This window comes from Leopardus geoffroyi, chromosome D3 (assembly GCF_018350155.1).
Source record: "Leopardus geoffroyi isolate Oge1 chromosome D3, O.geoffroyi_Oge1_pat1.0, whole genome shotgun sequence".
Classification (NCBI taxonomy): domain Eukaryota; kingdom Metazoa; phylum Chordata; class Mammalia; order Carnivora; family Felidae; genus Leopardus; species Leopardus geoffroyi.
This window is the reverse complement of record NC_059339.1, coordinates 89,585,047-89,607,429: the sequence shown is the minus strand read 5'-3', so window position 1 is coordinate 89,607,429 and position 22,383 is coordinate 89,585,047. Positions and strand designations below refer to the sequence as shown.

The 22,383-nt window shown below is 46.7% G+C and overlaps 2 protein-coding genes and 1 long non-coding RNA gene across 5 annotated transcripts in view; 1 reads left to right on the top strand and 2 right to left on the bottom strand.

Moving 5' to 3' along the window:
• Positions 1-219: 219 nt before the first annotated feature.
• TIMM21 (translocase of inner mitochondrial membrane 21) lies at positions 220-10,026 on the bottom strand. Its single transcript, XM_045457198.1, has 7 exons — positions 9,913-10,026; positions 8,885-9,376; positions 2,987-3,049; positions 2,795-2,892; positions 932-1,005; positions 741-846; positions 220-635 (listed from the first exon to the last, which is right to left on the bottom strand). The coding sequence occupies exons 2-7, from the start codon at positions 9,180-9,182 to the stop codon at positions 540-542; spliced, it is 735 nt and encodes a 244-aa protein (XP_045313154.1). The 5' UTR covers positions 9,183-9,376; positions 9,913-10,026; the 3' UTR covers positions 220-539.
• Positions 6,393-8,878, bottom strand: LOC123587440. Its single transcript, XR_006707304.1, has 2 exons — positions 7,566-8,878; positions 6,393-6,888 (listed from the first exon to the last, which is right to left on the bottom strand). It is a non-coding gene; the product is annotated as an uncharacterized LOC123587440 (long non-coding RNA).
• The window catches only part of FBXO15 (F-box protein 15), a 48,338-nt gene continuing 35,968 nt past the window's right edge, over positions 10,014-22,383 (top strand). For 2 of the 3 annotated variants that reach the window (XM_045457195.1, XM_045457197.1), the window contains exons 1-3: positions 10,014-10,219; positions 17,682-17,753; positions 20,496-20,600. In XM_045457195.1, coding sequence (XP_045313151.1) covers positions 10,113-10,219; positions 17,682-17,753; positions 20,496-20,600 — 284 coding nt within the window. In that variant the 5' untranslated portion in view covers positions 10,014-10,112. Of the gene's footprint in view, positions 10,220-17,681; positions 17,754-19,150; positions 19,832-20,193; positions 20,220-20,495; positions 20,601-22,383 lie in introns of those variants that run through there. The other variant, XM_045457196.1, reaches the window with a different exon arrangement.

Below are 22,383 nucleotides of genomic sequence, written 5' to 3'. Positions count from 1 at the left end.
GACAAGCCATGCCACGTGTGCAGCCTTTCCACAGCAATCCTGGAGAGGGTCACCTGTGCATCTGTGAGCTGAACTTCCTTCAGTCCTCAAATGCTTTCACGTGTTCAAGATTCCAAAGTATATGGAAGGAAGCTACTTCTGACATCTTTTTGTTACTTTTCACAGATTTTATATAGTTACTCAACATAAAAGCATAAAATACTGAACTCGTTTTCCTCATTTACATGGTATAAAGCGTTTAATAACAAAAATCTCTTATCGTGAAAGATGATGTTCACTAGAGCAGAAACACTGTCCACGATCGATTCAGAGAGAACGTAAAATACATTCCATTTCATGATTTTGCCGTCTACAGGAAACTCGCCACTTCAGTGTGTCTAAATGCAATTACTACCCTTACACTCACTTTTATGAGCTATGTGTTCTTTCCTGTCTTACTCTGCAGACTCGGGAGGAGAGTGGGGAGACCAGCCTGTGGGTGTGCGGGGTTCTACATCCCCCCCCCCGGAAGCCGCGCGTGCCTGAGTCCCGCGATCCCCTCAGGATCGATTGTCTTCGATGACAATAGTTCTTCCAGGGAAGGACTCAAGTTCAACAAATATGTATCGAAATTCATATTCGCCACTTTCTGGGTTCTGAAAAACAAACATATTTCCAGGTGTTAGTTCTCTCCCCAGCGCCTACGTCCCGCTGCATCCGAGCCCTGAGTCCCCACACAGTCCCCGCCGTGGTCCCCACACCTCTTTCACTTCGAGATGCACTGTTCCTTGCTTCCCAGGCTCGGAGCCCTGGATGTAGAACTTCACACGCATGTGTTTCAGCCCATCCTTGACGTACTCAATGAAACTGCCGGGAAAATGAAAGGGCACGGCCTGAATGGCCTGCATCTAGAACTCACCCGAGCTCTGCCCGTACGAGCGACCCGCGGTACCTGACGTGCTGCCTTCGCCCGCGGCGGGTCGCCTCCCCGTAGCCCTTCACCGGCTCACCAAAGACACTGATCACCTGTGGGACACACTGGCTCTGTAAGGGCGCCTTCTTGTAAGCTTCCCAGGGAAACAGTTTTTGACAAATCAAGTCAGTTTTGAGAAAAAAAAAATCATTAAACCTGCGACCCTTTCAAAATGACAACTCCAACGAGAACACGGGAAAAAATGAAATTACGCAAAACCCTCCCACAAAGAGAGGGAAACGGGACTTCACCATGTGACCTGTAGTTGCAGAGCAGTGGAGGCCGAAGCCACATTGTTCTTTCTTCCCGCAGAAAATCCAAACACCATGAAGTGTTCAAATGGTTGGACGTTTTTAGTGAAATTTATCTAACGGGGTCTAATACTAAAAGCTACAATTTCTTGAGTCTATTTCTTGAGACTATTTCTTGAGTCACTAAACACAGTGAAATAAAACAAGTACAGGTTTCGGCAGCTACGTGGACGTTCGCTTCACCACTTTGCTTTTGACAAAGACCTACGTGAACAGCTGTTCTGAGAAAAATCCAAAGGATTCTGGTGTTTACGAAATGGTAGCTGCCTCCTCACTTGAGAGCAGGGGAAACCCTAACAACGATCTGTTTACAACAAACCAGACCCAGAGGCATGAAAGTGATTCCGAAGGGAAAACTCACAATCACATGGAAACGTAGTTTTTACTGAATTTAAGGTGCAAATACTTTGGAGCCTTTCCAGAAAAAGAACTAGAACTGGAACCTTCTGTACTCCCTGCTGCTTTTCCACTTGCTCAGCGCTGGGTCTCCCTGCCTCCTCCTCCACCGTTCTCACAGGCCCAGAGTCCAACTACAAGAAGTCCACAGATTTAAGAGAAAGATGCCAGAGACCGTTAGCCTGAGGTCTTCTCCCTGACAGGACTGGAAAACCGGTGGAGCAAGCGGAGTGGGGGCCCCAGGGAAACCGGTCAGGGTGGCTTCACATGTGTCCCCTCACTGGGCAGTGCGTGGTCTATCTCGGGCATCACTCCCGGGTCTGTGCACAAAACCGCCCTGGTGGTGATGGTGCCATCTGCCGTCTTCCTTCCCAGGACGAGGACTAAGATTTCAGTGAGCAGTAGTTTTCAATGCTGAAGCTTTCCACCCAGGGGGGCAGGAAATCGGGCACTTCACAGGCTTTCTATCCGTGACTGGAAAGCACCACAGAAAGCCCTCTTTCTGGACAGGACCCGTACAGAATCGAGGCAACTTTTCCACATGTCGGCCGCCTCCAGGAATGCTTTACAGGCTGTGCTTAAGTGCACAGGCTTTGGAGTCAGATAAACTTGGGCTCAGGTCCTGACCGGCCCACTTCCCGCTCAGTGATCTCAGTGGGGCTACCTGATCTCCGAAGTGTGGGTCTCCCCTTCTGCAAACAGCAGAATACTATCTAACACACATGGTTTTTGTGAGATCCAAGAAAGACGCGCTGAGCCTAGTGCCTGGTGTCTAATGTGCCCAAGGGTCAATAATTCTTAGGATCAGGAAGTCGTGAATCAGGCTTTTTAAAAGACTAGAAACGTCACGTGAGTTTAAAGGTCTAAGCACTTAATGTCTACGGCAACTAGTAAAGTGCCTCTCTTGCATAATTAGGATGAAATCCCCCGACAGGCCAGGCCTTTGGGCGACGGAGGTCTTGAAGCATGTCAAGTATGGAACAGAGAGCTAAAAACAATCGCAATCCAACCATTATGCCTTTGTTATCACACAACCACCACTAGCCTCAGAACCAAGGTGGGTTCTGCCCACTTCCACCCACCGACGTTTTCTCAGGATCCTCAGAGCATGTGTAACTCGATCCCGAGGACTCACCTCTGGATGTGATCTGCATTTTTCTAAGGCTTTCCCATAGATTTTATTAGGACTGGACGAAGAAAACAGTTCTCTGAAAATCGTGTAAAACAAGCCACCTGAAAATTGTAGACAAAGGAGATCAGGCAAAGCGAGAGCAGGACAAAGGAGGAGTCAAAACGATTTTGGGGGGTTCGACTTGCTGTGTCTGACCTGTGATGCCGATTCCAATAAGAACCACCACCAGGTAGGTAAAATCTCTCCCAGCTTCCTTCACTGTAACGAGAAAGCACCGCCCAGTTACGCATGCGCCCTGCGAGCTCCTGCTCCAGCGCTTTCGGGGGGTGAGCCCACACGCGGGAACCCTGCCTGTGTTCTGGGGCGCAGGATCCTGGTTCTGGGAAGCCGAACCACCTGAGCAAAGTTTTCAAAAGAACCTCGGCAGAATTCTGGGCCCAGGAATCCGTACTTTTATTGCATTTGTTGCATTATAAAATTTAATACCTCCTTACTTTCCCAAGTGATCCAGGCCCTCGGCTGGAACAGGTTAGGCAACCCTGGACACGTTGTGCTGTTCGCAGACCAAGGCAAGTGTCCGCTTTGTGGGCCGCGGTCCAAGGGCTCAAACTTGGTCTTGGCTCTTCACCGCCAGGTTCCCGCCCGGTGGGCGGGCCACCTCCTCCCCTGGCCGCGCACGATAAACACAGAACGGGATTTGCAACAGGAACTCACCCGGCCACACAGATTTGTGAATCAAATGACTTAGAAAATGGGGAATCTGCACAGATACTGCACTTTGTATTTTCAACGCTGATAAAGATGAGTGTGTGGACCAAACAGAAGCTCTGAGAGCGAAATGAATCCAAGGTGTCACCATGGGACGCGGCACACACGTGCACGTATTTGCATGCGCTGATGGAAGGATCTACACGTTTGAGCTGTTTTATACCATCACAGTCACAAATGCACCTTCTTCACTGGTGCTGAAAACGTGACTCACGGCCCGATGTTCTATCTGTAGGTTAATTTATTGGCCGCAGTAAGAACACAGATTTCTGGAATATAAATTGACAGACTTTTCAGAAAAACAAAATGTTAACAGTGGTTGTTGCTATTGTTTTCTCCAAGTTCCCCTTCTGTACACTGAGCTTCTATTGCTTCCACAAAATGAAACTTATTTAAAAGCACTCTAGCAAAGAGTAATCCTCAACTCCTCCAGTACAGGTTCCTAACCACAAAGAGGGGATTCAAAAAATAAAAAGACTGCATCGGCCCAAACCTAAGTCATGGCTTGATCCCCACAATCGCTGTCAGCCCACAGTCCACGTCCTCGGGTGTAGAGAGGCCAACAGTGGGAACTTCTCATTTTATTAAGGTCACAAAAGATACTTAACAAATATTAACTGCCAGGTGTGTGCCAGCCCCAAGTTGAGGACACACTAATGGCTATACTGTAAGTTGTCGTATTAGTCCCTGTTCCCAGATCAGGCCTCTGGCCCCAACACCTGAATCCTGACTGCCCATCCAACACACCAGTCTTGCTCAGGGCACCTGGAAGGCCATCTTCTCTATTTATGCAGCCACAAACATCTGTTGTGGATCTATCCACAGCCTACACATTTTCCAAGTCTGTTTCAGCATCATTTCACAGTTGTCTTCAACACAAGATGCTCCTTGCCCACCTTCCTGCGATTCTCTACCCCTCCTACCACAGGGTGCTGTGGTGAGCCACCCTGATCCTCCCCTCCGGACTGAGCCTCCTGATTCCCTCAGCCGAGCTCCCCACTAGGCAATTCCTTCATCTGGAGGGCGCCCTCTCACCAGGGTCAGGGCCGTTCTCACACCCGATGCCTGGCTGGTGCTGAAGTAAAAGGTGCAGCCCCCATGCCTGAGGAGGGAAGGACTGTGATGTGCCAGTCCAGTCCCAGGGCTCCCTGGGGAATAGGCAAATATGTGACTCAACTTGTCCCTCTGGGTCATCCGGCTTCTCATACCTTCACAGATGTGTTCTCAGAGCCCTCCCAACAAGCCTCCTGTATGCAAATCCCACCTATAGCACCTGCTACCAGGAGCGGTCCCAGAAAGTAGCTCTGAACTGGGACTTCGGAGCTGGACCAGTGGCCGCTGGCCGCATCGAGGCCCCCGTCCCTGGTGGCAGAGCACAGCCAACAGGACCGCATGTGCTGCTGGTGTGCTTGCAGCTGTCCCCAACGGTGACCTGGGATGTGGCACTGGTAGAGGAGAATGCGGATTGGTGCCACATTTCGGGAACAAGCAATCTTATGAACTCAGACTGGATGGCTGTGGTCGGGGGACCACCAGTGCACTGGATGAAGAGAGAAGATGAGAAGAATTACCGATGAAGATGAAGTGCCAAAAAGGCAGAGGCCTCCTGGGGAGCAAAACGATGCCCCTCTGTTGTACCCAGAGGGCAGAGAAGCTGTGAGGCCCAGGGCACAAAGGGAAGCAGAGAGGTTGGACTCTCAACCCCAACAGGTCTTCATGCCGAGTCCTGGGTCCTGATGTGGGAGGAAAGAGGAGCTGAGGCTTGGTGTGGGGACATCTAGGCTGATGCACTTAAAAATCCTGAGTCCTCAGGATCTCCTGAACCCTTTGGCCTTGAAGCATCAGCTCTTTCTCCTCCTTTAAGAGTAGGTGAGGGCTTCCATTTAGCAAGACATGTGCTCTGGCCAGGTTACAACATAACTGGGAGGAAGGAGGAAAGGACCACGACCAGAGGGAGCTGGAGGCCCCACCGGCAGGTGCTAAGAGAGCACACAGGTGACGGGGTCCTGAGGCCAGTATGAAGGGACACAGAACAGACTAGTGAGAGTTGATCAACACGGGAACACTCTCCTGTGGTCACCAACTGAAGTTTGGCAAGCACCCCGGAAGCTGATGCAGTTAGGTTCTATGCTCTTGGAAACATGGAGAGAGGATGGTCCACGTTAAGTGAGGTGAAATGGCAAATCGTGGAGGAAAGGATGAAAAGGCTGAGAGAACGGGCATGCTAGGATGGGTATAATAAAGGCTGAAACCCACCAGCCGACTATCCTGTCAGAGGACCTGGGGACACAGAACAGGGTATCCTGGTGGTTGGCCGTGACACGTGAACCATCAGAAGCCAGGTGGGTGCCACCACCACAATGAATGGCAAGGGTGGGGTGGCAGCCAGGGGTGTCCGACCTGGTGATGCCACTGCAACGTGGTGTTCCCAAGGGCAAGACTGACGGGCAGCTGACAAGGACATCAATCAATCTGCACAATCCTAAGGAGTTAATTATGGGTGACCAGGAAGCTGAAGGCAGATGCCCCAACGCAAAGTCATGAGGACTGGCTCAGTTTCTGGACCTGAGCACCTGAAACTTACCCAGACTCCCACTAGGAGGGACCTGACCACATACATAGGATTCCCTGGGCCTTCACCAAAGAGCCCTATAGTCGTCACCTTGGTAAGCATACACTGGAAGAAGGGGAACACCCAAACGTTTCAGGGTCTGTTGGACAGAGTCTGAGATGACAGTGACACCCCTGGACCCAAAGTCACATGGCGCCTCTTTTAGGTTTACATAGTGGCCATGTAATATGGAGTGTGACTTGTAATAGGCTCACAGCTGGGTCCACAGATTTATTTGGTTATCATTTATTTCCAGTGTGTAAACTGAATGGATATACTCGTAATTGACAACAACAATTCCTACTTTGGTTCCTCTGGGGGTGGGTTGAAAGCTACCATAATGGGAAAAGCTGAATGGGAGCCTCTGAAACTGCACTCCCCCTGCCCCTCCCCAGACGGAGACAGTAAATCCCAAACAGTATTACATCCATGGGGGAGCGTCAGCCATAGTGCTACCTTAAGAAGACCCAAAGATACAAAGGCGGTGGTCACCAACATATTCCCATGTAACTTACCAGTCTGCCCCTTATAAAAATCAGGCAGAACCTGGAGTAGGACAGTGACCCACTAGAAATTCAACCACGTAGTCGTCCCAATACAGATGCAATGCCAGATATGGTAACCTTACAGGAGCACGTTAACAGACTCATGGCTTTGGCCACTGATCTGGAGAAGGCCTTCGTTTCCAACTCTACTGAGAGGAAGCAGCGGTAGCAGTCTGCAATCACACGAAACAGGTAATAACATGTATATGTACGGTCTTGCCTAGGATTTGTTAGGTCTCTTACTCTGTTACAGTGTAGTTTTAAGGGACCTGGACCTTCTGGATTTTGGCTGTCCTGTACAGTAACCACACACCACATATGGCTATTTGAGTTTAATTTTAAAATCAAGTTAACTTAAAATTAAATAAACATTCAGTTCTTCGATCACACTAACGACATTTTACATTTGAACAGCCACGTGTGGCTGGTGGCCACCATACTGAGACAGCATACATCTGGAATATTTCCATCACTGCATAAAGTTTTATTTGGACAATGCTGTTTGGACATTCTGCAAAACATCACATTTATCCATTCTACCTATGCCATTATATTAGAGACAAAAGTAATGGGGGACGTGTGTTGCGAAGCTTGAAAACACATGTACTATGTGTGTGTGTGGGGGGGGATTAGCCTCAAAAATAGATCCAGGGCTCACCAACCACACAAAGAAAAGTCTTAGGGGTTCACTCTATGGGGCATGTTGAGACCCCCTATCCCAAATAAACCACTGCATCCCGTATGTCCTACCACAACGTGTGACAGGTCCCTTTGGACTCTAGGTGCAGCACATTCCGCGTTTGGGAACGCTGCTCCCACTCATTCACTGAGTCATCAGGAAGACTGTCACCTTTGAACGGGGTCCAGATCAGGACCGGACTCTGCAGCAGGACCCAACTGCAGTGTGAGCAGTACTGTCGCTGGAGCCAGACAACCTGACACATGCTGTTGGAACAGGTCTATGCCTTTGTCCTCTGCATGCGGGCTGTTCCCTCATGCTCAACTTTTAATCACCCCTCACAACCCTGTTCAGGCTATTATGAAGGAATATTACCTGTTTTACATATTCAGCAGACTGCAAAACAACGGGTAGGATCCAGTTAAGTTTTTCTGTTAATATTGTTAAAAAGTATATGCATCGAAATGACATAAATATTAACAGTAGTCATGTTTGCATGGTATGATCATGGGCGTCTGAAGGACATTGATCTTCCTTCCTACTTCCTCTTTGCTTCCTACTTATTTTTTCTACAAATTACTTGTAAAATGAAGAAATAAAAATTAAATTCATTACCTCATCTGTGAAAACTTCTCTGACTTTCCCTGACAGAATTACATTTCGCCTTTCCTATTAAATACGTCCTATTACTTCCCATGTCACCTGCTGGTAAATGATGTTTTGAACATGTTTAACTCTGTAGCAGAAAGAGTCTAACTCAGTATCTGGGCACAGCAGGCATTCAAGAGCAGTGTTGAGTTGACCTACGTGAGCTAAGCCCCAGGATTATGACTCAGTAGTAGCTCTTTTATTTATTCTACCCAATTACTCTGTATCATATACTCCCAGGTACTCTCTTTGTGGCACAATTACTGTTTTCACTGTTTTTATCCATTCTCTTCCTCATTAAGTGCTAATCTATTTGTGTATAGGAGTTCCTGGCACACCCGTGAGCATCCACTCAAGTGTTAAGCATGGAAAACGGAAGCTCAGGAAATACTTGTGAATGGCTTTTCTAAAGAGCTACACAATTAAGATGAGGAAACTTCGGTTTTAACTTTCAGTCGTGGAAATTGAGGAAGTGTGCCTCATACATGAAGAGCTAATGTTTGTCTGAAGGAGCGAACAGGACACTCAAGTGAGATGAAACGACATCTGTGAAATCTACTTACTTACACCCAACAATGGTTAAGTTTTACAGCTCCACACTAAAACTAATAAAAGCTGAAAATTTTTAGCCATAATTCAACAAAGTTATGTCAAAATCAACTTGCAAATCTGAGTTCAAGTCTGAAGAAAATTGTAGACCTATATTCTCAAATTCTCAACTGTGTTGAAGGCTCTAGCCTTTAATTCGTGCGAACTGTTCTTCTAGCTTTGGCACCGAATTCGTGCAAAAAGACACTGCTGGCTCTCGGCTCGTCAGTTGAAAGACCGACCATTGCTGTTACCTTTCTGTGACGTTGAGATGATGGTCTCCCCGGTCTCTCTGTGCACCGACACCTGCTTGCTGCTGTCCTCTTTTGCTCTCGGGGGGCTCTGCCCCTGCGTCCAGATGGTTTTCTGGGTGACGTCAGGGGCACATTTAGGGCGCACCGTCTTCTTTGGCTCTCGCAGACCCCAGCTCAAAGTGGGCGCAGTCTTCAAGCAAGCTTTGTTAAGCACTAAGTGTGGCAGAAACAGCGGCTTCCCGGAGGACCTGCGCAGCTTCTCCGCACACTGTACAGCTCGTAAAAAGGTACAAATCATGTTCACAGAAAACCGCTCCGCTTTGGAAAGGTGACAACTACGAACAGCAAAGTTTCACCGCACAATACACACTCCGCCGGAGTGTACTCAGGTCTACACATTCACACCGCTAATTCTGCATGGCGTGTTCGGCAAAAACGTTAGCTCCCAAAAGAAGTTGCGTCCACCTCCTCTTCTCGTCGGTGCTCTTTTTGCTGGAATTAAAACACTTTAATTACCTTCCATACTGACAGTCACACTCTACCCGCCATGCCTTTGCAAAGTAAGCTGGGAAACCTCGGGGAGTCCTGGGAATAGTAGTCCGAAGACCTCACTCCTCACCGAGTTACCGCAAGGGGGAAAGGCGCCAGGACTACAACTCCCACAGTGCAAGGCGGCCAGAGCCAATGCCGGCCTTTTCGCCACCTCCCAGAGTTCCCTGCGCATGCGCTGCTCGTATTTGGGACGGTAGGGGTGGGCGGGGCGGTTCGTACAAGTGCCAAGAAAGAAATTAGCGATTACAAACTGGGTGTTCTTGCAACTCTCTAGAGAGAACCGTGTAAACTGGTAAATTCTCAGTCTGACCGTGGCCTTGCCGTTCCTTAGCCTTTGCGTTTGAGTTTCTAACCAAGGAAACCAGACAGGAAGCACAAATTTCCCCAGACCCAGCAGGTGGGGAGGGACCCGGCCGCCGCAGTGCCCAACGCCAGTGCCCGAAACTCAAAGGCCGCTTGCCGCGCAGCGTCCTCACCATCAGGCCATCGGGTGTGGGAAGAAGCAGGGCCCCAGAAATTTCTAGAACGGCTCCGGGAGCCGGCGTAAAGGCCGTACCGCCAACCGTCCTTGCGCACGCGCGGCGGAGAGCGTGCCGGCGTCGAGTGGGCGTGGCGCGGGGCGGTGCGTTCCTCCCTCCAGCTGCCACTCCGCCTCTGGCGTGTCTGTGGAGTCTCCATGGCGACGGGACGCGGCCGGCTACTGCAACAGCACTGGCGCGGCCTCCAGGCGCTGCGTTTGCCGCCTGGAGGCGTCGGCGCGGCCCCCGGGCCCGCCGGGTTCAGGTGACTTTCGCGGGGCCGTGGGTCGGGTCACTGCTCTGCCACCCTACCCCCCTGTTTTCATTCGTTCGGTTGCGGCGCGTCGCGCGGCTCTTTTTAGTGCGGGAAAGGTCTGAAAAACCGCGGGAGGAAATCTCTTCAACTTGGAAACGTGGGGTTAGCCTAAGTCCTGATACAAGTAGACCAGTTTCCCCCGGAGACGTTATTCCTCCTTCACTGAATTCTAGGCAGTGTGAGGAACAGGGAACCCTTGAGCGGCGCTTGGCGCGGATGCGTTCCGCCTGGGAGGGCAGGTGCACTTCGCTGGTCCGCACCTGCAAGCCGCCGAGAGGGCAGCGTTCCCTCTGCACCTGCGGGCCGCCTAGACTGCAGCCTTCCAGAACGCTCCCCCAAAGTCGCTCGCATCTTCCGTGGCCGGAAATCACCTATAGTCCTTTTTAGGAATTTGTAAGTTAGAGAGGTAGCGACTACTGAGCAAAACGCTACCCATTTTCTGTCCCGTCCCCAATTCGTGAGTGGAGGGCACAACCCCTAAGCAGATAGTTCTGGCGGGCGGGTTGGTCCAGACGCATCTTTTCCTGGGGCAGAAGTTTCTGCACTGCAGACTTCAAGGCCAAATCTGCGTTTCTAAGCCAACCCTGAAGGGATGCCTGTAGATAGCCACCCCTTGGTGCTCAGCTCCTAATCCCGTTTTCCCTAAGTGCTGGGCTTGTGCTATTCTTGTTCCAGTGTCTAGGGACCTGTCTCTCCTCCATGCCTCTTGGGTACCCTGGATCTGAAGGGTGGTCTTCTTCCACCATGACAGATGGCAGGAGAGGGGGCAGGAAGCAGGGGGTGGAGCTATCTTGCATTAGGAGCTTTAGCTTAATTCCAAGGGCAATGCTTCACTTCACAGTGAATGCTCCAGTATGTCACAGGTACCAACATGCTATCATGGTACCTTATTAGATCCTTTGTATTTTATGGTGAGTGGTTCCTTCCTAGCTTTGTGCCCATCATCCCAGTTAGTCTGCCAGGTGGAGGGACAATACAAAGAACAATTTGCATTCTTGAAATTCTTTTTGCTTGCAAGTCTTCGTGATTTGTAAAATATAAAAATTCATCCATATTATGCTTCTAATAAACCAAATGTCTATGTTTAAGCATAAAAAATGATGCTTTTCAGGGGCGCCTGGGTGGCGCAGTCGGTTAAGCGTCCGACTTCAGCCAGGTCACGATCTCGCGGTCCGTGAGTTCGAGCCCCGCGTCGGGCTCTGGGCTGATGGCTCAGAGCCTGGAGCCTGCTTCCAATTCTGTGTCTCCCTCTCTCTCTGCCCCTCCCCCGTTCATGCTCTGTCTCTCTCTGTCCCAAAAATAAATAAACGTTGAAAAAAAAATAAAAAAAAAATGATGCTTTTCCTTCACATTTCAACAAGTTAAGTTACTTTTTTGTTTCCCTAAATCTCCGAGACTATGTCCCATTTTCCTCCTAGGGTCCATTACCCACTCACCCTGGTTTCTGAAGTGGTGCTCTGAATCTTAGTATTATGGTGATGGTTGGTTCTTGAGAATAGCTGCGATGCTAGGCGTACCACAAGCCTGGTGACAATTAAAGTGGTGACAGTGCCTTCAAAACTTCTGTTATGCAGGAGAGGAAAACTGACGTTTAAGTAGGAAGCTTGAACTTTAAATCAATTTGCCACTATTACAAAAATTAGTCTTTATATATAGAGCTCTGCTGGTGGGCAGCCGAATGATTTTTATGTGATGAATCTTCTGTTACTTTGTAAGTTGAATGAACTTCCTGGTGAAATGATGTAATTAGAGTGCCTGGCATGGGAGCCTGCATGTCAGCCTGTGATTTGGTGAGGTACACATTCTTTATGGAAAAGAAAAAATCAGAATGATTGTGGATGGTCTAAGTAGGTGGTTATTTTTATTGTATCAATGCAGAAAAGTTAGATTTTATAAGAAATCCGTGGTTCCCTTTTAAAGAGGTTTTTTTTTTTAATGTTTATTTATTTTGGGGGCAGGGAGGGGCAGAGAGGGAAAGAGAGAAGCCCAAGCAGGCTCTGTGCTGTCAGTGTGGAGCCTGATGCAGGGCTCGATCTAATGAACCACAAGATCATGACCTGAGCTGAAATCAAGAGTCCGACACTTAATTGAGCCACCCAGGTGCCCCTCAGTGGTTCCCTTTTTAACACAAAATGTGAACATTTGTAAATGTCATAGACTGTAAGAAATGTAGCAGAAAGCATATCAGGTTGGCTTAATTTCTATTTGATCTAATTTGTTTTGGTTTATCAAATATCACAGTGAGGCTCAGAGGTTAATTTTCTTCCTTTTTTTTCTTTAGAGGGTAAAATTTTCAAATGTATTACTTGAAAACTTTTTAAACTAAATGTCATCTTACTAATTATATCAGCTAAGTGTGCACTTAATTTTGTAGACCTATAGGTCTACCTGAGGACATTCATGGAACTTACAGATTTGTTAATTGTGCGAGCCTTAAAAATGTGCAGTTGGTTTATTTTATGGACAAATGGAGATGTACTTTCAGTAATGACAAAAGCCATACTGATAAGATGTAGAATGTAATATGGTAGGATGAGCTCTGGAAGGACAGCCAGGGGATGAGGGCCTCTAGCTTGGGACCTTAAATGAGTCACTGTGATTGCCTTGTTAGAACCATAGTCTTCTGATTTGTGAAATAGGGACTCTTGAAATCTCTTTTAATTATGGAAAAGCAAAACAGCAACAGACAGACTGTACTTCTCAGACAGGTGCCAGTGGGCAGGGGATGCATGGGGCATCCTTCTGACATGTAAAATGAATGCAGTGGCTTTGGGAGAAAATGTTAAGTAATGTAACTGGTAAGTACTATAATGCATTTGTATAATTAGATGACAACAGATAAGTTATCCAATGGAATGCAACATTTGCATTAAATTTTGAGATCAAATAAGAGACTTCAAAGCATTTGTGAGCTTTCTGTAGGCTGTGCCCCCCAGATTTCAGGGCAGCTGGTACTCCAGAATGGTCTGAATGCCTGTGAGAACCACTGCTTCTGCCTAAAAGGTTGTGCTGTGATTCCAAACCTCCTCCTTATGGGATTCTCAGTTTTGAAATTAAAAAAACAAAAATCCCATAATTTATTGCATATTCAATACATTAAGAAATATTGATATACAGAGTTCTAGTCCTTCAATTCTCTAGCCCCCATTTAAAAACAACCACCACCAGAGGCACCTGGGTGGCTCAGTCTGTTAAGCTCTTGACTAATGATGTTGGATCAGGTCATGATCCTAGGGTCATGGGATCGAGCCCTTCGTTGAGCTCCACATCCAGCTCTGCATTGACAGCCAGGAGCCTGCTTGGGATTCTCTCTCTCCTCTGTCTGCCCCCCGCCCCACTCATGATCTCTCTTTCTCTCAGAATAAATAAACTTAAGAAAAAATCAACCACCACCTCAAAACCTTGTAATCCTTGAGTCATTACTGGTTAATGCCATTTTGTCTTTCCTTCCAGACCTTTTTCCTTTGTGTGTGTTTACTTTTAAGAGAGAAATATGAAAAATATGATTATGTAGTGTATCTTGATATAACCTGATTTTTTAAAATTGATATGTTGTCAATTTAGCAGGTAGATACCTTCTGTATGCCAGGCATGTTGTGGGAGCTGAAGCATCGGTAGTGAACAAAACTTATACAAAAGACCTGCCAATATGGAGCTTACAATTCCAGTGATAATGAGCAGAGTGGATAAGTAAAATGCGTAGTGCTGGGTGGTTATGTGCCAAGGGAAAAAAATCAGGAGGGGGCCTGAAGTGTACGTGTGTGTGTAGTATGGATTGGAGTTTTTTATTTTATTTTTTTGAGAGGGAGAGACACAGTGGGGGAGAGACACGGGCAGAGAGGGGCAGAGGGAGACCGAGAATATCTCAAGCAGACTCGCAGGCTCCAGGATGTGGGGCTCGATCCCATGACCTTGGGATCCTGACCTGAGCCGAAATCAAGAGTGCAGACACTCTACCAACCGAGCCACCCAGGCACCCCTGGATTGGGATTTTAGACAGCATTGCCAAAGGAGTTCTCAGGGAAATGGTGACGTGTGTGTGAATACTGGAAGGGGCTGAGGGGACAGGCCGTGCAGACGTCTGGAAGGCACTGTGAGCCTATTTCTATCTCAGACACTTTCACCTGTGTTGAAACTGTCCATTTTAATTGTCTGGACATTGTTAACTGTATGGAGGCCATGCTATTTACCCAATCTCTGTACTGTTTCTGGAAGTATTTCAGTGCAGACAACTCTGAGATGGGTTTTGTTGAGTAGCATTTTTGGGCTCATTTACTTGCTTTGGGATGTATTCGTACAAGTGAAATTCCTGGCTTAAAAAGATACATGTGCCTTTTAAAGATCTTAATGAACACTACCAGATTTGGCTTTTCATACTGTTTGTGCCAATTTATGCTTCCAGCAGTGAATGAAATGTTCTCATTTATTTGGTCCTTGCCAATTTGCTAGATTGAAATGGATCGATACAGCATATTAATTTACTTTTCTTCAATTCCCTTGGAAAGGACCTAGGGTAATAGATTTTATTTGATTTTTTTTTGACATTTTTTGATTGAAGACATATGTATGGCAAAAAGCTGTTATCAATTTACTAATGCTTTTAAACAAATTTGTATTTGAGTGGCCCCAGCAGTATTCATTGAAGGTAAAGAAGCATTTCTCAGTCTTCACACGGTGTGTGTAAATAGGCCTTCAGACTTCTTGGTGTGACTTTTCATACTGGCAGAGGTCTGAGGGTCACCGGCTGGTAAATCCAGGCAGATAGTACTATTTGATGGCGGGGTAATAGAAATTCCTTTTACTTAAAGCTGTTGTGTTAGAAACTTCTGTCCACTAAAGATATTCGGTCTTTGAGTATGTAATACAGGTTGGTATAGAATCATAAGAAGTTAACCACTTAAAATAAGGAGTGCTTTTAAATCATTTTGAAATGTGTATGTTTAAAAATTGTGTATTATGTTGAGTGGTGCCCTCCAAATTCATGTCTGCCCAGAACTCAGGATCTGATTTTATTCGGAAATAGGGTCTTTACAGATGTAATTAGATGAGGACATAGTAGGTTAGGGTGAATCCTAAGTCACATGTGACTGACGTCCTTATGAGATACACACACACTGGGGAGGTGGCTGGGTAAAGACAGAAGAAAGGTTAGAGTTAGTCATCTTAGTTGCCACAAGCTAAGGGACACTGAGGATTGTCAGCAGCCACCAGAAGCTGGAAGATGCAAGGAAGTGTTCTTCCCTAGAGACTTGGACGGAGCATGGCCCTCCCAACAGCTTGATTTTGGACTCTCGGCCTCTAGGACTTTAAGACAATAAGTCTGTTGTTTTAAGACACCTATTTGGAGGTAGTTTGTTAAGACAGCCCTAGGAAACTAATACAATTAGGAGATCGTATTTCACCTCTTATTACTACGTGAGAGCTGGGTCAGTGGAGGTGAAGCTTTTCCGTCGTGGAGATCTTTGCTTAAATAGTACTTTCAACAGAAGTACCAAAATGTATTGCACAGGCAGAATTCTCTGATTAAAGGGGGAGGGTGTTGCAGAGTTTTCCAAATTAGGACCTCTTCTGCCCCTCTCTCTCCCTCTTGTGCAGAGCACAGAGTGGCTACCACCGGTCTGCCTAACTTGTTGCACTCCCAAGAACTCACAGGCTAGAAGTCAGATAAGACAGAAGGCATACTGAATGTGCTTTGCTGAAGCTGGAGTGGGGAGGCTGGGTAGCCAGCATTTTTTCACCTCGGGGAATTTGTCACCGTCCGGGATCTGAAAAGGTTCACAGCATCCACTTCTCCTAGGTTGAGGTGCAGGCATGCGGATGCTAGCTCATGTTTGCTGAGGGCTTATCATGTGCCAGCCGTTACGCTGTTTCTGAGGAGAAAAACCTATAAAGGGAAGACAGGTGGATTCTTTGGCTGCTCAGAAACGTACGGGGAGCCATCGGGCAGTTTGATGTGCAGGTGTTGGCGCGCCAGCTCCACGGTGGTTCCATCCGAGCGGGCGAGCTGTGGGCAATCCGCCCCCTGTGCCTCCTGGGGCAGGCTGTGCTTGTGGTCTGGAACCCTCCTTTGTGCGGGTCCTTCCACGGGGCTTTCATTCTTCCACTTCCAGAGAGATTATTGGCTTCCCTTCCAAGTTCTGGTGACCCTCATTTTGCCCCCAGTTATTGCCCATATCCTTTTTGATCTTTAATCCACATGTATCCAGGGAACCAGTTGGTAGAAAAATGGGGGTGTTCAACTCTTGGTGAACAAAGTATGTACTGAGAGCAATGGCATTAGTGAACTGAGCATATGGAACGTACACTCTAGACTTGAGTCACATGCCGGGTGGGAGGTGGGCCAATAATTGTGTGTGTGTGTGTGTGTGTGTGTGGTAAAGAAGCAGCTTCCAGACCTTTCCAAGAGAAATAGCAGATCCACCAGTAGCTCTGTCTGTGGGCTGCTGCCTGGAAGCTGAAGGCTGTGCGCTCCATACCTTTCTGGGTGTTTCAGATCCCTACCAGGCTGCTGTTGAGTAGTGCTCATTTTGAGGGCTGATTTTTTTTAATGTTTTTTTTAAATTTTATTTTTTGAGGTACAGAGACAGAGTGCCAGTTGGGGAGGGGGAGAGAGGGAGGGGGTTACAGAATCCGAAGCAGGCTCCAGGCTCTGAGCTGTCAGCACAGAGCCCGACGTGGGGCTCGAACCCACAAACCACGAGATCATGACCTGAGCTGAAGTCGAACGCTCAACCGACTGAGCCACCCAGGCGCCCCTGGAGGGCTGACTTTAATAAAAATTTACGTTAGTAACTTCTGAAAAGAACTGTGTGAAATATACCTTATTTCATTGAGTCTTAAAAGCTATTGATTATATTATTTACTATTTTTCATACCACTAAGACAGAAAGATGGCCAGTTAAAATATATTTCATTGGATATGGGATATTTAAAATGTGGAAAAAATTATGTGCATGAGTATTTGGTGTTTCTGTGGCCGTGGTCGCCAGAGCGAGGGTTGCGGCCATTGTCCCTCCGAGACCAGCCAAGTTGTAGATGTCTGGGTACTTGTGGTTCACAGACCTAAAGTATTTGTTAACCTGTTGGTGCTATTGTATGGTTGAAACTGGCCTGTTGATGCGTTTTATTTTTATCCTTTTCTTACATTCAATAAGTCTTACAGCCCCTCTTTGATAGGCTGGCAGCCTATAAGAGCAAGTATTGAGTCTTATGTTTAAAACACATCGGAGTAAGTCCGGTTTCCAGGTTTACCCAGGACACTGAATGTTTCACCGCCCTCTCTCCATCCGTGTAGTTGTACAGTGAGTTTGTGTACAAAGTTTATGAATCCCTTACAGTTTTGTAGAGAGCACTGCGCTGTTTACCTCTCATTAGAATTTGACTTTTCCATGCTCTCTCTCGCACGTGCTAGCCTGCGGCAGTGCGCCGGGCGGGGAAGGCTCCGAGCCGAGTCCACGGCTGAGCGGTCTGTGTCCCTGGACAGGTGAGTCGCGGCACGTGGCCGCTTCCCCGGGGTGGGCTCTCGGGGCGGGGCCGTCAGAGACGGTTTCGGTGCATGTGTACCAAGCGGCTGTTCTGAGCTGAGAATAGAATTGCGGAGGACGGAAGCACGACGTGGAGCGTTTGCTGTGAGTCATCAGCCTGTCACCACTGTCATCATTAGGCTGGTTTTATGAAGTGAACTTCTAACAAGTGACAAGGACATGTTCCTTTTTAAAAAATGTTCTTCAAAATTACTCACTGCTAGTCGGTAAAGACCCTTGGAAAGGGGGAAAGAGGATTAAAGCGCATTCTTCTAAAAGCTCCAGGGGCCTGGGCTCTGGGGTTCTTCGCCCTCAGTGCTCTGGGAACCCAGCCTGGCAAGGTTCTGCCCGCTCACTTCCGCGAGGAGACCCGTGCAGTCTCTGTTTGGAGCTAATTGTTTGAAATTGCTGCTGAGGTGCCCGTGGATTTGTACTACTGACATAGGCCACCAACTCTGTGCTAAGCATTGCGGGGGGACCGAGGGCATCACTGTAGATGTTGACAGTGGAGGAGGTAGGGCTGGCATAGTGTACATATTGCCAAATTCACGTTCAAAGCTAAGTTACGTGATTGCAAATTTCGGGCTTTTAAGTTTATTTATTTTCAGAGAGAGAAAGCTAGAGAGAGTGAGAGAGTGAGCACGGGGGAGGGCCCGAGAGAAAGAGAATCTCAAGCAGGCTCTGCACTGTCAGCTCGGAGCCTGATGCGAGGCCTGAACTCATGAACTGGGAGGTCATGACCTGAGCGGAAACCAAGAGTTGGACACTCACCGGACTGAGCCACCCAGGTGCCCCCCCCAAGTTTTGGGCTTCCAGTAGTATATTACAACTCAGCTAACAGGGAACATACTTTTAGTGTGTTTTAAAAAAGAAGTGAAAACCAAAAAGGATAGTTAATTACAGACGGCAATTTAAGCTTTAAAGCCCGTACTCTGAGAACACAGTCTGTCATACAATAATCTGATACGGAAACAGAACAAATATTCATTCGGTTCATGCATCCATCAAATATTTGAGGACCTTCTCAGTACCAGATACTATGCTCTGACACTTTGAGCTTCTTTTCCGCTCACCTTCCTCGTCTCCTTCCCCATCCCCCCGCACCTCTGCCCCTGCAGTGTGAAATGATTAGAATCCAGCAGAAAGTGACCCAGTATGGGCATGGACAGTGCTTGTGCCAGCTTTGAGGAAACCTTATGAACAATAATTGAGAATGGCTTTGATTCCAACTGTGCTAGCTGTAAAGTGGAGGTTTTCTGCTTTCTGGAAGGTACGGGGAGAGCACCCCTTCATTAAGTTTGTCTGCCAGGTAGGAGAGTGACTAGGGTTTTAGTTCAGTTAAATAATTTTTCCTGGATAAGATTTGCTGGGTGCCTCTCTGAGATGTTTCCTTTAAGCCCAAATCTACATTCTTTGAATTATAATTATTTAAAAAATAATAACCATGAATTTTTGTGAAATCACTGAGTCAAAATGTGAAAATTCTGTGCAGTGGGTAACCCAGATGGTCACAAAACGTGTTTTCCTGCAGCTTTGCCATCTCTAGCGTTAGCAACTTTTGGTCGCTAAAAGTGTCTAATTTATTGACTCTGAATAGAAGGAGTTTCATTTGGGGGGAGGGATTTAATGAACCCCTGAGCAAAACTGCTTGCTTAAACTCTCAGGGAGTCTCTGAAGCTTCTGTGTAGGGATAGCTCTGGTTAGTGACACGGGCCAGTTATGTCTCATGCCTGTCCTCTTGCCTCTGAGGACCCCCCCCCCCCATTCATTCTCAGTATTATCAGGAGTTTAGGACTGATTATTTCCCTATGAAACATTTGATAACGATTTTCATCACAATCTAAAAATTTAAAATAGTTAGGATGACAAGTGCAGAGTATGGGCAGCCATTCTAAATTGGCCAAAGGGTTTACTGCCTCAGTTCTTTATCCTGAGGTCCCCACCCCTCACCCCAACAGTGTTTGCTAGCTTTCTTTTTGTTTTTGTTGTTGTTTCTGCCTGAGGTCCATACGTGCCCATTCCTGACTTCGTAATATGGGTAAGGCTTTGTAGATAAATTCTGGTTCTCTCAGTGTTTTGTAACAGTGTAAGATCATAGAAATATTGAGAATGGGATATTGAGAATGCACCTCAATGTAATTTATTTAGGCACTAAATGAGAAAAAAGGAAGAGAGAATTCAGAAAATCTTGTGGGGCTTGAACTCTCTGGAAAGCCCCGGAGGAAGGTCTGGAGCATGAGGATATGAAGGAAGAGGGTGGGTGAGGGTGGTATGGGCTAGGTAGAAAAGAAGCTGGTATTTCCTATTCCAGTCTCTTCTTTGAGGGGGAGTATTCTGTGTTATTTCTTCTTAATAGCTAAGAGTGCATTCTTTTTTCTTGTTTCCTTCTATCTAACCAAGGGATGATGCATACTCTCACGAGGGAGGTAGGGAAACCTGCGTGTTGATTCACAGCGTGTGAATATGGTTAACATGCCAAGGAAGTTAGGTTCCTGTACCCTTGGGTCTCTGGATTCGTTTATGTCACGAGGACTGTGGTAGTCAGAACATTTCAGTTGAGAAAACGGGAAGGTAGGGGTGCAGTTAGCCTCTTGTACGGGACAGGTGCCAGTCACCTTCTGTCTGGAGATGAACAGCCAGTTTTGTGGGTAACTTCTAGCTTATGTGCTTGCCCACCTCTCCGATCTCCTCCCCTCTCTCAGCATGCCTTCAGAAGTGTTGCTGAAGATCTTTTCCAACTTGGATGCTGTGACCCTGCTGTGTACGGGATGTGTGAATAGGCGCTTTTATCATCTGGCCAATGACAAGTAAGGAGAACACCAAATCTCTCTACCATCTTTTGATGGCGTGTTGATGGAAGTCATGAAAACTAGTAAGACCTTTTAAACCATTTTTTGAAATTTAAAGTAATTTCAAAAGTGTGTTTACACATAGATGGAACATGTCTAATACTTTAAGTGGTCAAATGATATTTGATAAATGATAAATGAGATTTGCATTTATTTGCTTAAAAAAAAAGAGTGTCTTTGCATGAACTGAAAATGCTCAAACTTGCTATTGGGGTAGCTGTTGTCTCCTCTGTGGAAGAATCTCTCTGTGTCCATACCCACACAAGTGGGTTCAAGGCAAATAAGCATGTTTTTGACAGTAGTTCTAGAATGGACGTAGAGTGATTTTTGTGTCTCTTTCTTAATGACTCTTTATAAGAGGTGAAGACATTTCACCAAAGCAAAGTGCAGTAAGGCATTTTTCATGAGAGAGATCAAGTATCCCAAACTGTAGCTTTTTGGAGGGTTCTTACTTTATTTAAGGATAGAACTTCAATCGCTTGGATAAGGTGATCAATTACAAATTGCTTAGTATCTCTAAATATCCCCTTTTCCCACTGAACTTCATAGGCCCAGAAGATACAGGCTCTGGGCGTTCCAGTGGATTTGGGCCACACCTCTAGTAATATTCCTTGCATACTTTTGTTATTAATTACATGCCTGCTCCACTTTCTTGGGGGTTGTCCTTTAAAAATCTGGGCTTCTGATGGAATTACCCTCATGTTTGTTTTCTTTTTAAAGGAAGTACCTTAATTGCATACATTGAATTTTATTTTTAAGAGTCATAGTCTGATTTTATAGTGAGACTTCAAAAAGGGCATGTTGACGATTGAACTGGTAAACAAGTGTTTGTCAACAGTGAATGGTATTTTCTAAGCGTTACTTCTGGAGAGGGCGGGAGTGCCTACAGTAGCCAGTTACACTGATGACTTATGGCGAGACCTGTTTGGAGGCTTGGGGTCTCCCCGATGCCCCCCTTACATGGGGGGAGGTTGCCCCCTCCCTGTGGGTATTGCCTCCCTCAACCTGAGCTCCAGGCTCCGCCTGCGTAGGGGTAAGGGGAAACTTGTTCAGGCTGGATTGGGATCATCACGTGGGGCTTTTATTTTCCAGCACTCTGCGAAACACTTTATCAGAACGTTAAATTGGCCCCATTTTGTCAACAACTTGTCTGATTGAAGTTGTTCTGTGCCTGACTGGTAGTCAGAATAGCTAAATATGCTCTTGTCCTCAAATCCACCTTAGTTTCTTTCTTTCTTTCTTTCTTTCTTTCTTTCTTTCTTTCTTTCTTTCTTTCTTTCTTTCTAACAGGACGGGGCATTGGGTGATCAAGAAATGAATGTGTCTGGATTTTGAGTACTTGTTAAAAGCGTCTTAGGCCTGACATTTTTGCTTTATAAATGAATAAGCAGGACAGTCTCCACAGTATTTTAATTCTATGGGAGTTCTTTTTGGACTTCACTACGGTAACTGCAGTAAGAGAATGGTGTGTAAGTGGCTCTTCGCACAGATGTCAGGTGTAGCTGTACCTGAAGGTGTGTGGGGCTCCCGCTCTGTGTCCTCTCCAGGCACCGTGTTTTGTAGTTTGCGAGTGCGGGCCCACAGACAAGAATAGAGTCAGCTGCAGTTCATGTGGTGCTGATGTGAGAGATTTGGGAACACTTATATGGAGTAAAATGATGAGTAAAATAAATTTTGAAGAAAATATGAACAAGTTTTTATGTAAAGGGAGTTTTAAAAATTGCCTACGCAAGGGATTTTG